Source organism: Hyla sarda, chromosome 8 (assembly GCF_029499605.1).
Source record: "Hyla sarda isolate aHylSar1 chromosome 8, aHylSar1.hap1, whole genome shotgun sequence".
NCBI lineage: Eukaryota > Metazoa > Chordata > Amphibia > Anura > Hylidae > Hyla > Hyla sarda.
The window spans coordinates 98192794-98209020 of NC_079196.1; the positions used below are offsets into that span (position 1 = coordinate 98192794).

Here is a 16227-nt window from a genome sequence, read left to right on the forward strand (position 1 = left end):
AAACTTCCAGACAAGATGTTCCCGGGAATCAAGACAATTCAAGAACGTTATCCATTTGACAAGGACTTTGTCGCTAAGGTGGTTTCCCCTCCCTCAGTGGATCCACCAATCTCCCGGATCTCTAAGTCGACTACACTGCCTCTGGCAGATGCCGCTGCCTTCAAGGGATCCCGCGGACAAGAAGGTAGAATCTTTAGCAAAGTTCGCTTCTGAAGCAGCTGGCTCCTCTCTTCTTCCCATCTTCGCCTCAACATGGGTGTCTAAGGCCCTGTCGGAGTGGTGCCAAAAGCTCAATCAGGATATCTTAGCGGGATCCCCCCCCCCCCCCCCAGAGGATCTATCTGCTCTGGCTCTCCAATGCGCTAAAGCTGGGCCCTCCACCACTCTATGTGGCTTAAAGCTTGGAATGCAGATGCTGCTTCCAAAAGGTCTCTCACTGAGCTTCCCTTTACGGGTAGCCGTCTTTTTGGCAAATGCCTTGATGAGATTATTTCTGAGGCAACGGGAGGTAAGAGTTCCTTGTTACCTCAAAATAAGGCTTGCCCTACTTCCCAGAGGAAGTTCTTTTCCTTTCGGTCCTTTTGGACCTCTGGCCCCAGTAAAGGGTCCGGGCTGGCACCCTCGTGGGACAAGAAGGCTCCCTCGTTCCGGGCACGCCCGTCTTGGAAGTCGGACTCCAACCAGTCCGGACATTTTGCGCCCAAATTGGGCAACCGTAAACCCAGTTCTACATAAAGTGAGGCCCCCACCCACGGTTTCTTTTCGGGTGGGAGGTCGTCTCTGGTTTTTCCGAGACATCTGGACTTCACACATTCAGGACTCTTGGGTCAGGGATGTGGTGTCCAACGGTTACCGGATCGAATTCGCCTCCCTTCCGAGGGATCGAAAAAAGGGCCCCCCTGTCTCCTCCTCTGGCGAAGCAATTTCAGGGTTTCTATTCAAATCTTTTTGTGGTCCCCAAAAAGGACGGTTCTGTGCGACCAATCCTAGACCTCAAGCGTCTCAACCATCACCTTCTCATCCGCCACTTCAGAATAGAATCCCTCCGTTCGGTGGTGGCATCCCTGGAACAAGGAGTTCCTTTCATCGGTGGACATCAAGGATGCCTACCTCCATGTGCCAATATTTCCGGGCCATCATCGGTACCTCCCCTTTGCGGTTCCGGAAGGGGCACTTTCAATTCGTAGCCCTCCCCTTTGGTCTAGCCATGGCTCCTCGGGTCTTTACAAAGATCTTTGCGCCAGTGATGGGCCTGTTACTGTCGAGGGGGATCTCGGTGATACCCTATCTGGACGACCTTCTCATCAAGGCTCCAACCAGAGCCCAGACTCTGGAGAATCTGGACGTCACTCTCCACACTCTGACTCGCTTCGGGTGGATGGTCAACCGGGACAAGTCAGTCCTCTGTCCTACCCAGTCTCTAACCTTCCTGGGACTTCGATTCGACACAGCCTCTGCCCGAATTTGTCTTCCGCCGGACAAACGTCTGGCGCTCCAGTCGGGGGTCCGCTCCCTTCGGACCCAGGTATCAGTCTCCATCCGCACTTGTATGGAAGTCCTGGGTCGGATGGTGGCAACTATGGAGGCCGTTGCCCAGTTTCATTACCGCCCCCTTCAACTGACGATACTCTCTTGATGGAACAGGTCTCCTCTGTCCCTCGATTGTCAGATTGTTCTCCCTCCGTCAGTCTCTGCTCTGGTGGCTCCGCTCCCCCCTTCTTCTCCAAGGGCGGTCCTTTCTTCCAGTGAAGGGGCAGGTTGTTACAACGGATGCCAGCCTGTCGGGCTGGGGCGGCGTGTTCAGGGATTGGACGGTTCAGGGACTCTGGTCTCCCCGAGAGACCCTTCTTCCGATAAACACATTGGAATTACGGGTGATTCTTCTTTGTCTTCTTCAGTGGGAGTCCCGTCTTCAGTCCCGTCCTGTCCGCGTTCAGTCGGACAACGCCACGGCCATGGCGTACATAGATCGACAGGCACTCGCAGCTCGGCAGCCATGGCCGAGGTGACCAAGATTCTCACCTGGGCGGAGAACAAGGTTCTGGCCATTTCGGTGATTCACATTCGGGGAGTGCTCAACTGGGAAGCGACTTCCTCAGTCGGTCCTCACCCGACCTCGGCGAGTGGTCTCTTCATCCGGAGGTCTTTGCGCAGCTCTGCGACCTCTGGGGCATTCCGGACGTGGACCTCTTCGCTTCCCGTTTGTGTACAAGTCCCGGGACCCTCAGGCTCTGGCCGTGGACGCCCTAGTGATTCCTTGGGAGGGGTTCGCCCTACCTTATCTGTTCCCTCCTCTTCCGCTCCTTCCCAGGGTGCTGAGGAAGCTCAAGGCAGAGGACGTCCCCGCCATTCTGGTAGCTCCAGATTGACCCCGAAGGTCGTGGTACGCCGACTTAGTCAGGCTCCTGGACAATGCTCCTCTGTGCCTTCTGCTCCGCCCGGACCTACTTTCTCAGGGTCCTCTTTGCCACCCCAATTTACAGCACTGCATTTGACGGCGTGGCGGTTGAGACTGCGGTTTTGAGGGCCCGCGGGTTCTCTTCCCAAGTCATTCACACTATGCTCAAGGCTCGTAAGCCCTCCTTCGCAAGAATTTACCACCGTACTTGGCGGTCTTATTTTCGTTGGTGTGAAGCTCAGGACTTCTCCCCGGTGACCTTCTTGGTTCCCAGTCTTCTCTCCTTCTTGCAGACGGGGTTGGAACTGGGGTTGTCTCTCAGTTCACTTAAAGGTCAGGTTTCGTCCCTTACTGTTCTTTTCCAGCGGCCCCTGGCTTCTAATTCTCATGTCCGGACCTTCCTGTAAGGAGTGGTGCACGCTGTTCCTCCTTATTGGTCTCCCCCATGGGACTTGAATTTGGTTCTGAGTGCCCTCCAGGGTGCACCCTTTGAGCCCCTTAGAGAGGTGTCTCTCCGCCTCCTTTCTTGGAAAGTGGCGTTTCTTGTGTCTGAACTGGCAGCACTTTCATGCCATTCTCCGTTTCTAGTGATCCACCAGGACAAGGTCGTTTTCCGGCCAGATCCTTCCTTTTTACCTAAGGTGGTCTCGGCCTTTCATCTCAATGAGGACATTGTCCTCCCGTCCTTTTGTCCGGCTCCTTCTCATCCTAAGGAACGCTTACTACACAAGCTGGATATAGGTCTGGCTGTTCGGTCTTATCTCTCCATCACTTCTTCGTTTCGTCAGTGTGATTCCTTTTTCGTCCTTACGGAAGGTCGTCGCAAGGGACAACCTGCTTCCAAGGCCACCATTTCTCGATGGATTCGGTCCGCCATTTCGGAAGCCTATCACTGTAAGGGAAAGATTCCTCCTTACATGGTTGTGGCTTATTCCACACGTTCTGTTGGGGCATCCTGGGCTCTCCAGAATAGAGCCTCAGCCTCGCAGATTTGCAAGGCGGCTACCTGGTCGTCTTTGCACACTTTCTCGAGGTTTTACCAAGTTCATACTTTCGCATCGGCTGATGCTAGTCTGGGTCGTAAAGTGTTGCAGGCGGCAGTGGATCGGCCATCTGCCTGATTACTTATCTGCTCACCCAAGGGACGGCTTTGGTACTTCCCACGGTCTGTGTCCCCCAATGGAGCCGATAGAGAAAAGGAGATTTTTTAACACTTACCGTAAAATCTCTTTCCCGGAGGATCCATTGGGGGGGACAGGTCCCGCCCTTTTTGGGTTTTTCCTTTGGTTCTCCGAGGGTGTGTTCAGTTATGTTTTTTCTTCTGGTTCTCGGACAGTTTTTTTTTTTTTTTTTTTTTTTTTTTTTTTTTACCTATTGGTCTCCTCCTATTGCTCTGGAACTTTAACTGACTAGCTCAGAGCCTGAAGGCGGGTATATCCTGCTGGGAGGAGCTGACTTTTTTTATTACCATAGTGTCACACCTCCTAGAGACAGCAGCATACACCCATGGTCTGTGTCCCCCAATGGATCCTTCGAGAAAGAGATTTTACGGTAAGTGTTAAAAAATCTCCTTTTTATGATCGGTTGATCCTCATGGTAGGAAAAGCACTAGTCACATTTTGACTGTAAATCCTAAAAATATACCATGAAAAACTATTAGTACAGAACACCTTTAAATGGTTTATCTAGGAATCAAAAATGCTTATATGCGATGTTTGACCCTACCCTTAAAAAATACCGGTCACCAAATAAACTGTTCTTAACTACCTCAGACTATGTTCCCTAACTACTCCTAACACCCCTCCTGTCCTTAAAAACTATTTCAGAGCTTTCAAATGCTCTGTATCTTACCTTTCTTCTTGCTCACATGCAATTTCCCAGCAGGAGAAAGGGGGCATTTCAGTGATGTCATGCCTGCTGGGGGAGCACTTCCTCACATTGTTGCAGAGCTGTGATGAATAGAAGACCTCAAGCTCTGTGCATGTTTCAGTCTGTGTTGCTATCAGTGAGGCTCTCCTTCAGCTGTCAGTCTGTGTGGCTTTCTGTGAGAATCCATGGAGCTTTCACTTTCTGTGCAGCTGTCTTCAAGCTCCATGCTGAGAAGCACTTAATGAGTTCGGACTCCTGCCAGGCCGGGAGGAGACCAAACTCACTGAATTAATTGTGGCAGGAAACAGAACAGAGCGGCCTAGTGGCCTTTTTTTTTATATTACATTTTAAACATATTTATGTTGATAATTTTAAAAGCAAGTGAATGGGAATGTGTCTGCTAATTACACAAGGAACACTATATTAAAAGTTTTATTTGGTGACAGGTACTTTTTAAGAAGCATCTACAACAGTGTCTGCCAACCATTGTCCCTCCGGCTGTTGCAAAACTACAACCCCCAGCATGCCCATCAGCCTTTGGCTGTCCAGTTAATCAGGGAGCTCTAGTTTTACATAGAAACGTAGAATTTGTCGGCAGATAAGAACCATTTGGCCCATCTAGTCTGCCCAATAATCTGAATCCTATCAATAGTCCCTGGCCCTATCTTATATGAAGGATAGCCTTATACCTATCTCTATCTTATATAATGGATAGCCTTATGCTTATGCCATGCATGTTTAAACTCCTTCACTGTATTTGCAGCAACCACTTCTGCAGGAAGGCTATTCCATGCATCCACTACTTCCTGATATTACCTTTGAACCTTTGCCCCTCTAATTTAAAACTATGTCCTCTTGTGGTAGTTTGTTCTTCTTTTAAATATGCTCTCCTCCTTTACCGTGTTAATTCCCTTTATGTATTTAAAAGTCTCTATCATATCCCCTCTGTCTCTTCTTTCTTCCAAGCTATACATGTTAAGGTCCTTTAACCTTTCCTGGTAAGTTTTATCCTGCAAGCCATGTACTAGTTTAGTAGCTCTTCTCTGAACTCTCTCTAGAGTATCTATATCCTTCTGGAGATACGGCCTCCAGTACTGCGCACAATACTCCAAGTGAGGTCTCACCAGTGTTCTGTACAGCGGCATGAGCACTTCTCTCTTTCTACTGCTTATACCTCTCCCTATACATCCAAGCATTCTGCTAGTGTTTCCTGCTGCTCTATTACTATATACCTTTAAGTCTTCTGAAATAATTACTCCTAAATCCCTTTCCTCAGATACTGAGGTCAGGGCTGTGTCAAATATTCTATATTCTGCCCGAGGGTTTTTACGCCCCAGGTGCATTATCTTGCACTTATCCACATTAAATTTCAGTTGCCAGAGTTCTGTCCATTCTTCTAGTTTTCCTAAATCCTTTTCCATTTGTCGTATCCCTCCAGGAACATCAACCCTGTTACATATCTTTGTGTCATCAGCAAAAAGACAAACCTTACCATTGAGAACTTTTGCAATATCACTAATGAAGATATTAAACAAAATTGGTTCAAGTACAGATCCCTGAGGTACCCCACTGATAACAAGACCTTGCTCTCAATATACTCCATCCATAATCAGTCACTCAGCCACTTCCTAATCCACTCAACAATATGGGAGTCCAAGCTCAATGACTGCAGTTTATTGATAAGTCTTCTATGTGGGACAGTGTCAAAAGCCTTACTAAAATCTAGATATGCAATGTCTACTGCCCCTCCGCCATTTATTATTTTAGTCACCCAGTCAAAAAAAAACAATAAGATTTGTTTGACATGATCTCCCTGAAGTAAACCCATGTTGTTTTTCATCTTGCAATCCATAGGATTTTAGATGTTCCACAATCCTATCCTTTAGTAGGGTTTCCATTAATTTCCCCCACGATTGATGTCAGACTTGCTGGCCTATAGTTGCTTGATTCCTCCCTACTACCTTTCTTGTGAATGGGCACGACATTTACTAATTTCCAATCTTCCGGGACGACGCCTGTTACCAGTGATTGGTTAAATAAATCTGTTAATGGTTTTGCTAGCTCACCAATAAGCTTTTTTTTAATTTTGGGTGTATCCCATCAGGCCCCTGTGACTTATTTGTCTTCACTTTAGACAGCAAACGTAGATCCTCTTCCTCTGTAAAGACACATGCATCAAACGATTCATTAGTCTTCCTCCCTAATGGAGGTCCTTTTCCTTCTTTTTCTTCTGTAAAAACTGAACAGAAGTATTCATTAAGGCAGTCGTCTAGCCCCTTATTCTCTTCTACATACCTTCCTCCCTTTTGTTTTTAATTTAGTTATTCCTTGTTTTAATTTCATTTTTTCATTTATATATCTGAAGAATGTCTTATCCCCTTTTTTCACAGACTGGGAGAGTTTTTCTTCTGCCTGCACTTTAGAAGTTCTTATAACTTGCTTGGCCTCTTTCTGCCTAGTCTTGTAGGTTTCCCTATCTTCAGTTGGAGGCACACTGATTGGAAAAAAACTTTTCTTCTGTATATGTTTGACTATATATGAAAAAAAACAGTAATGTTACAATTGACTTATGTTTAGTCTTTGGATAAAGAGCCCATTATGAATTGTATTAATTTACACTTCCTGGTTCAGGAGTTACCTTACAATTACCACTGTATAAAAAAAGAGTGTAATGCGGTGTATGGTACATATATGCTTATTTCATAGGTAAGGGAGCAGACCCAAGACTCCAAACCCTCACTGCTGCCTTCTCTGGCACTGCACAGGAAGCACAGTTCTGTTGGCTCATTTCCATTGATTATGAAGAAATACTCCTACAAATCTACAGATGAAGCTAAAGAATGGACATTTCATTAATACCATTTACTGAAGGAAACGAATATCCTTGTTTGCCTTACGTATCAGTGTAAAGGCTTCTGTTTAATGACCGTTTTTTTTTGTATAAAAAAAAATATATATATATATATATATATACACACACACGTGAAAGAAGAACCTCATCAGTGCAGCACTCCCATAAGTCCAAAAGAAAGGAGGTTTATTCAGCTCATATCAAAGCAATATTTAATTTCCAAACCGGAACCATTTTCAAGCTCAGTGATACACATTCTTAAGGGGGTGTTTTATGTCTTGTGAGAGATTAGCAAAAGTGCTAAAGCATTTCAATAAATCAGATAAATCATAATGAAAGTCACATCAGTGACAAACCTAATACATCCTTACAGTAATACCTTACAGTAAATACATTATATACATTGTGCGTGTCATTTTCAGAAAAAAAATTTGTTGTAAAAACTTGAAAAGTGACTTAATAACCCACTTGGCAGTGCTGTGAAGATACAGGTGTAAACAGTTCCCAGTTAGCATGGATGCATGTAGGGGAGGAAAGAACCACTCACCATGTTCCTGCAGTATTCTGTGGCGCTGTTAGCGTGGTGAAAATGTAATTGCACGTGCAGGCTATGCAAAGATTAGTCCAATGTGTCACATGATCAGTTGCGTACAAAGCTGGATGCCTGCTCCCGGATCTGTAGAACCTAGCAGAACACTAAGATAGTAGAATCTGCTCTGCATCTCACTGGAGCTAGCACACAGTTAAGTAGAAAGAAAACATATAAACCTATAGTATGGCATGCAATGCCCTCTAAGACATGCACAGCAAATAGAGGTAATTGTCATTCATACAAACTAGTGGGAATAAGACATAACATATGCTCTGCCATATAGTGTCCTACAGCGAGTCATTAGTCATTCATTAGATGGCATATTAAAAGAAGGCACTATATGTGCCTAAGATCATATAATCAGACCATTATTGTGTGCCCAGACATACAACCACAGTGGTGCAGGGGTGATTAACTCCTTACCTTCTGGAGGGCCTGAATACCCAACCAACTCGCAGAATGGGAGCTCTAATGGGATGCCTGGATACATCAGGTCACATTCACTGTGTCCAAATGCATTATGGTAACCTCTTTGTCACCATTGGGATGCACCAGCTCTCAAGCAGCACCAACCCCTCTGTCACTCCTAAAGTACCCTCTTGTCTCAATAAACGGGACTAATGTTACTGTAAAATGTTTTATTAATGGTCTACAATATTACTACAAATCACATGGCTCACAGTACATCCCCTACCCTGACCCCTGAACACAGAATCAAGATGAACATCCAAAAAATTCTTTTCATTATACGTAGATTTGTGGTAAATAATAATAAATGAGAATCCATGGTATGCTGATACTTTCTCTCCTCCAGTCCATCAAAAAAACCAAATACATGTAGAGAAATTCAAATAATAATAATCTTTCAGATTAATTATCTAATAGTCCATTAGATACTTCTTCATCTGAAAAAAAAATATATATAGACGTGTGTATTTTATTTTTTGGGTTATGCTCAGAGCATAATGTGAATATGCATATATTGCACTTACAAACTGCAGAGAATCAGTAAGTCGCGCACAGAGTTGACACTAATTGCCACTTATGGTCTTTCTGCCATAGATATAAGATTTTGATTGTTTAGTGGGCATTGTGTTGCTGACCATTGCTGCACCATTGAGTTTATCACTCAATAAGTATTATTTTTATCTCTATGATTCTTAAGCTATTTTTGTATTGCTAAGATTGATTGATTTTTTTTTTTAAATAAATTTTAGCGCTTTATATTGCGGTTTTGTATGAAAAGCCGAACATAAATTGTCAGGTATTTTAATGTTACATTGAAGCCTATATTTATACATTGATAAAGTGAAGCACTGGTCAGTCCATACTTGCATTGCATGTTTATCCTATTTCTATTCCTATATTTTGCAGGCATAAGGATACCTGATTTGTAAGTTTCATTGTGGAGTACTTAAAACCTTGTTTGTCACACCCATTATGTAAATACATTATATTGAAGAAACTGTCAAGAATTTACATTTTTTAATTTATGTCATTGCCCCACAGGGCACAGTCCATGTATGAATAATCACATGTAAAGGTCCCAGACTAGGTTCCTACTAAGGGTTAAGTGGAGTAACAAGCCCAGTAGGTGCCACAGAATGCCACCTTAGGAGACCCTCATTGGTGCAGGAAGTGCAATATTAAAGAGCAACTTCTTGGATGAATACTTAATTAGGTTAATATGGCAAGGTTTTTCACAATTTTTGCATTTAGTGATCTATTTTATGCATTTATTGATTCCTTGTTCAGCATAAGGCTAGGGCTCCACAACTAAAGGGGTATTTTTGAGAAAATTGCTTTCAAGTAAAAGGGGTTGTACAGCAAAAGAAACAACGTGTCGTGAAACAAAGTGTCAAAATGTATAATAAAGCAACGTTACGTCACACTCCCTGGGAGTTGAGCTCCCACCCCTGCTCTCCATTTCTGCTCAGAGAGTGTGATGTGATGTCACAGCTACAAGGGTGAGAGCATGTCCAAAGGATAGGGGATAAGATGCCTGATCGCGGGAGTCCTGCCGCTGGGGACCCCCAGGATCTTGCACGCGGCACCCCGTCTGTAATCAGTCCCTGGAGCGTGTTCGCTCCGGGTCTGATTACCGGCGACCACACGGCCGGCGGCGTGTGACGTCACACCCCCGCGTGATGTCACGCTCCGCCCCTCAATGCAAGCCTATGGGAGGGGGACTGATTCGGGGACTGATTACAAACGGGGTGCCGCGTGCAAGATCCCGGGCATCTTATCACCTATACTTTGGATAGGGGATAAGATGTCTAAGCACCGGAGAACCCCTTTAAGCTGATACAGTGCTCTCTGCTGCCTTCTCTGTCTCTGTCAGAGAAAGAGAGCTTCAGCTCTTGACAGTTCCTCAAACAGACAGAGGTGGCAGCAGAGAGCACTGTATCAGACCGACAAGAACTGCAAGGCTTTTTCCATGACATGCGGCAGCTGATAAGTACTGGAAGGCTTAATTCTTTATGTAAATGTAACTTACAAATCTGTATCACATTCTGGTACCAGTTGATTTAAGGACATGTTTTTCTTTTCTCTGAAAAACCCCTTCCAGAGTAAAAAGTTGCAATTCACTATAGGTGCCTTTTACACACTGTGATGGTTGCTTCCAATCATCTAAATGTGTAAATACATGCCTCATGCAGTTTAACCACCCATGTAGACTTAGGTGCCTCTACTTGTGACCATGAATACTATTTTATTGCAGTAAAGTGACAAATTTTCCAAATTATTAATATTTACAAGTAGGCACGTTATGTTGGAATTCTTTTGCATGAGGTTGTAATGTAATGGTGACCGAAAAATCACCATGACTATATGTACATGTTGCCATACCAATGTCAACTGCATAGATAACTTTGAAATATTTAGGCACATGTGGACTGTGGAGGTTTTTACTGCTGGGAAGATACATGGGGAGACTTTTTAACCAGTGGGTTTGCCTAAAGCATACAATCAGATAACATATATGACATGTATAAAGCAGTTTGGAGAGCGAAGGGTGTGTTGAATCCTTAATGAGCCTTATGTCAGTATGCTACCCAACAAGAAGGTATGAGACAGAAACCATATAGGGCCAGATTTATCAATGTGTCTGAAATTATTTTTGTCTGGTTTTGCCCTTAGCGACCAATCACAGCTCATCTTTCATTTTACAAGAGCTTTTTAGTATATAAAAGCTGTGCTTTTATATCCTAACATAATTTCATGCAGATGTACAATTCCAGGCCTATATGGAAGCTAATTCAGAATCCTAAACAATCCAGAGGCTTTCCATGTAACACTCCTGTCATGAAATGGGAAAAGTACATTTTCACATGTACCAAAGACATTGGAAACAAAAACTGGAGGGATTTGCCCATAACAACCAGGATTTCATTTTACCAGAGCTTGTTAAGTTATAAAAGCTGAACTGTGATTGGTTGTAATGGGCGAATCCAGTTTTGTCTCAGACTTAAAGGGGTACTCCGGTGGAAAACGTTTTTTTTTTTTTTTTTTTTTTTTTTTTTTAATCAACTGGTGCCAGAAAGTTAAACAGATTTGTAAATTGAAAAAAAAAATAGGGTATGTGCAGCTCACAGTATAAATTAATCGAGGCTAAATGGAAAGTATTTACACCAAATAAAATACTAGTACAAAATAATATATAAGGGAAAAAAAGGGAGGTACCAAATGCCTCTAGACTAATACCATAGAATGGTACATGATGATGGAATTACAGAAAAAATAAATCGGACTGTGCTTCACTTTAAATGATGTACAAATTTAATATAAATTAATATAAAATATTACAAATAAGACATAAAATAAATAATGCAAATCTAATACATAAATGCCTCCTACCACAGGGCCCTTGTGGGGAGGTATGATATTTGAATACAAAGCATATATTAAAAGATGTTAAAATATAGCATGTGGATTATATTCTACCGCTATCCCAATATATTGCAAACCGACAGTGTACTTTTGTGCGGTACACTCCGTTCTCATGTGATCTAGAACAGTTCACAAAGTGATATAGTTACCAACTCCTAATGGTGGTTTTGGCTGGACGTCCGAGAGATGAATATGTGGGGGCTGTGTCCAGCGCTAGCGTGCGCTTACGGTGACGGGCCCGGATGCCACAGGCCAAAAAAGGTCACCGGTCACGGAGTAATTGCAGGCTCGATGGCAGATGTAGTGGAGGCTGTGTCCAGCGCTGGCATGCGCTTGCGGTGACGGGCCCGGTTGCCGCAGGCCAAGGAGAAGTCACCGGTCACGGAGTAGCTCCGGAGGTGGAGATGTACTCGGAGGTAGATGGATCTTGCTCCGGAAACAAGGAAAGGAAAGCCTCATGGAAGATCTCTCGGCGTCTGGTGGAATGGCGGATAGATTACAGCCAGGTGTGAAATCAGCAGATAATGGAGTTGTGTCGGAGGTAAGTGATGGCGGTTTGTGGATTGCGGTGGATATCTCTACTGAGGAAAGGGTCATATATAAAGTACCCTGAAACGCGTCTAGAGAAAGAAATATTTACCGCATGACCACCGCAATCCACAAACTGCCATCACTTACCTCCGACACAACTCCATTATCTGCTGATTTCACACCTGGCTGTAATCTATCCGCCATTCCACCAGACGCCGAGAGATCTTCCACGAGGCTTTCCTTTCCTTGTTTCCGGAGCAAGATCCATCTACCTCCGAGTACATCTCCACCTCCGGAGCTACTCCGTGACCGGTGACTTCTCCTTGGCCTGCGGCAACCGGGCCCGTCACCGCAAGCGCATGCCAGCGCTGGACACAGCCTCCACTACATCTGCCATCGAGCCTGCAATTACTCCGTGACCGGTGACCTTTTTTGGCCTGTGGCATCCGGGCCCGTCACCGTAAGCGCACGCTAGCGCTGGACACAGCCCCCACATATTCATCTCTCGGACGTCCAGCCAAAACCACCATTAGGAGTTGGTAACTATATCACTTTGTGAACTGTTCTAGATCACATGAGAACGGAGTGTACCGCACAAAAGTACACTGTCGGTTTGCAATATATTGGGATAGCGGTAGAATATAATCCACATGCTATATTTTAACATCTTTTAATATATGCTTTGTATTCAAATATCATACCTCCCCACAAGGGCCCTGTGGTAGGAGGCATTTATGTATTAGATTTGCATTATTTATTTTATGTCTTATTTGTAATATTTTATATTAATTTATATTAAATTTGTACATCATTTAAAGTGAAGCACAGTCCGATTTATTTTTTCTGTAATTCCATCATCATGTACCATTCTATGGTATTAGTCTAGAGGCATTTGGTACCTCCCTTTTTTTCCCTTATATATTAGATTTGTAAATTACTTTTATTAATAAATCTTAATCCTTCCAGTACTTCTTAGCTACTGAATACTACAGAGGAAATGGTTTGCTTTTTGGAACACAGAGCTCTCTGCTGACATCACGAGCACAGTGCTCTCTGCTGACATCTCTGTCCATTTTAGGAACTGTCCAGAGCAGCATATGTTTGCTATGGGGATTTTCTCCTACTCTGGACAGTTCCTAAAATGGACAGAGATGTCAGCAGAGAGCACTGTGCTTGTGATGTCAGCAGAGAGCTCTGTGTTCCAAAAAGAAAAGCATTTCCTATTTAGTATTCAGCAGCTAATAAGTACTGGAAGGATTAAAGGGGTATTCCAGGCAAAAACTTTTTTTTATATATCAACTGGCTCCGGAAAGTTAAACAGATTTGTAAATTACTTCTATTAAAAAATCTTAATCCTTCCAATAGTTATTAGCTTCTGAAGTTTTCTGTCTAACTGCTCAATGATGATGTCACGTCCCGGGAGCTGTGCATGATGGGAGAATATCCCCATAGGAACTGCACAGCTCCCGGGACGTGAGTCATCAGAAAGTAGTTAGACAGAAAAAAACAACTCCACTTCAGAAGCTAATAACTATTGCAAGGATTAAGATTTTTTAATCAAAGTAATTTACCAATCTGTTTAACTTTCCAGAGCCAGTTGATATATTAAAAAAAGTTTTGGCCTAAATAAACAGTTATTTAAAAAAAAAAAAAAAAGTTTTGGCCTGGAATACCCCTCTAAGATTTTTTTAATAGAAGTAATTTACAAATCTGTTTAACTTTCTGGCACCAGTTGATTTAAAAAATAAAGTTTTCCACCGGAGTACCCCTTTAAAGGGGTACTCTGCCCATATACATCTTATCCCCTATGCAAAGGATAGGGGATAAGAAGTTTGGCGGGGGTCCCACCACTCAGACCCTCGCGATATCCCTGCAGCACCCAGCTTTCGTTTAGAACACTGGCTGCAGCATTGGAGGCTCATGATGTCATGTCCACGCCCCCTCAATGTAAGTATGGGAGGGGGTGTGACAGCCATCACGCCCCCTCCCATAGACTTGCATTGAGAGGGAGGGCGTGATGTCACGAGGGGGGGCGTGGCCGTGACATCAGTGCCGCATCGCTAGTCATCAGACATGGAGTGAAGTTTGTACCGTGCACCGGATGACTGCGGTGCCCCAGGAGAGTCAGCAGGGGTCCCCCGCGATCATACATCTTATCCCCTATCCTTTGGATAGGGGATAAGGCGTCTAGGGGTGAAGTACCACTTTAAATCTGAGCCAGTGTGTTGTAGAAGCTTGTGCTGTCGCTACTGCATTCTAAAATGCAATTCTCACTGAAACACATGATAAAGCTACAGTCTTCTATTGTTACCTAACTCAGTTATTCTCAGAAAGCTAAGGTCTTTACAGCTGTTTTCAGGGTCTTTAAACTATACAGCTGCCGTTAGTCTATACAATGCAAGTAATGTGAAAGAAAAAGAACTTACATGTTTTTCTCTGACAACCAATAAGTGGCATTGCATAGACAGAGACATTATTTCTATCAGTACCCACACATTACCTATTCCTTGGTATGGGATGAAGTCAAGTGGATATAGTCAGGCCTACATTTTCAGTTTTTAGGTGAAATTAGGCAGTTAATTGTGAACTCCTCTCCTCCTATTTGGGAATTTGTCATTTGTGAAATAATATTTTGTAGGAGAGCTGGATTAATATCTAATAGTAATGTAGTTGGGTGTTCCATTTGTAAGGTCAGGAAATGCAAAGTGGATTAAACATGTAGTGCAGCAACTGGTATGTAGTCTGAATCTCTTCCTTCTCTATCTAAAGAGTTAAAGGATTAGTACCATAAAATAGCAATAGTCTATATACCCATACATACTTGAACATTTGGATCTCAAAGAGGATTTTCTCCCCACTTACAACCCCTTTTTGTGAGCCAGAACAGAGATCCATTAATAAGCAGCAGTTTTTGGCAGATTTAGGTTATAAATGTACTGAATGGACAGGCACATTTTTAAGGCTGGGTTCACATCAGCTGTGTGCCTTATTTAAAGGGTACCTCTCATCAAATAAACTTTTGATATAATTTAGATTAATGAATGTTGAATAACTTTCCAATAGCATGTTAATGAAAAATATGCTTCTTTCTCTTGTATTTTTCCCGATCAGTCCTGTCAGCAAGCATTTCTGACTCATGCTGGAGTCCTAAACACTCAGAGCTGCCAGCCTGCTTTGTTCACAGCCAAACAGGCTGTGAACAAAGCAGGCTGGCAGCTCTGAGTGTTCTCCTTTGTGAACAAAGCAGACTGGCCGCTCGTAGTGTTTAGGACTCCAGCATGAGTCTGAAATGCTTGCTGCCAGGACTGGTAGGGAGACCCCTAGTGGTCATTTCTTCAAAGTGGAAAATTAAATAGAAAGAAGCATATTTTTTAATAACATGCAATTGTAAAGTTATTCTGCATACATTAATCTATAATATATCAAAAGTTTTTTTGATGAGAGGTACCCTTTAACCCATTAGCAGTTTGAGGGAATCAGACGGAATTGCCACCTGCACTTATCTGCTTGTACATTGTAATAGTGCGACAGTGCAAGTGACACAGGATTCAAATTGTTTACTTGTTTTTGATTGATGGTGCCATTTCTGAAGATGGCCTAAAATTCAAGCATTTAAATTAGCTTCTTTGGTGCACATGGAGCATTCCCTAGCTCTTTTGTGCTTAGTTATGCATACCCAATGTCAACCTTACCCCCTTCCTATATATTCATCTTTCTACAAACACATAGTCAATATGTGCAGTGACATCGCCACCATGGAAGGCCCATACTACCTGTGCATAAACGCCACTGGTGGTACGGGCCGTACTTGCTGGTGATGTCACAGCAGGTATCTTCTACATGCTTGTAGAAAAATAAATGTATATTTTTATGAAGAATGTAGCACAGGGCCGAAGTGGGTAGGAATACCAGTGTACCAATGCGCTAGGGAGCATCCTGAGAGCACCAAGAAGATGATTTACATATTTGAATTTTAGGCCATAAATCTTGAACAGCATCAACGAAAACACCATTGGAATCAGTATCACCCGTACTAGTACACTGTACAAGTGCTGCTGCTGTCAGAGTTCTTTAATTAGGAAATAGAAAAAAAAA

General features: G+C 43.4%; 1 protein-coding gene across 5 annotated transcripts in view; it reads left to right on the top strand.

Annotated features, from left to right (window-relative positions):
- The window catches only part of STRADB (STE20 related adaptor beta), a 91705-nt gene extending 80316 nt beyond the window's left edge, over positions 1-11389 (top strand). For 4 of the 5 annotated variants that reach the window (XM_056536272.1, XM_056536274.1, XM_056536270.1 and 1 more), the window contains exon 12: positions 6974-11388. In XM_056536272.1, the coding sequence (XP_056392247.1) occupies positions 6974-7123 (150 nt within the window). In that variant the 3' untranslated portion in view covers positions 7124-11388. Of the gene's footprint in view, positions 1-6973 lie in introns of all 5 variants that reach the window. The other variant, XM_056536275.1, reaches the window with a different exon arrangement.
- Positions 11390-16227: the final 4838 nt, after the last annotated feature.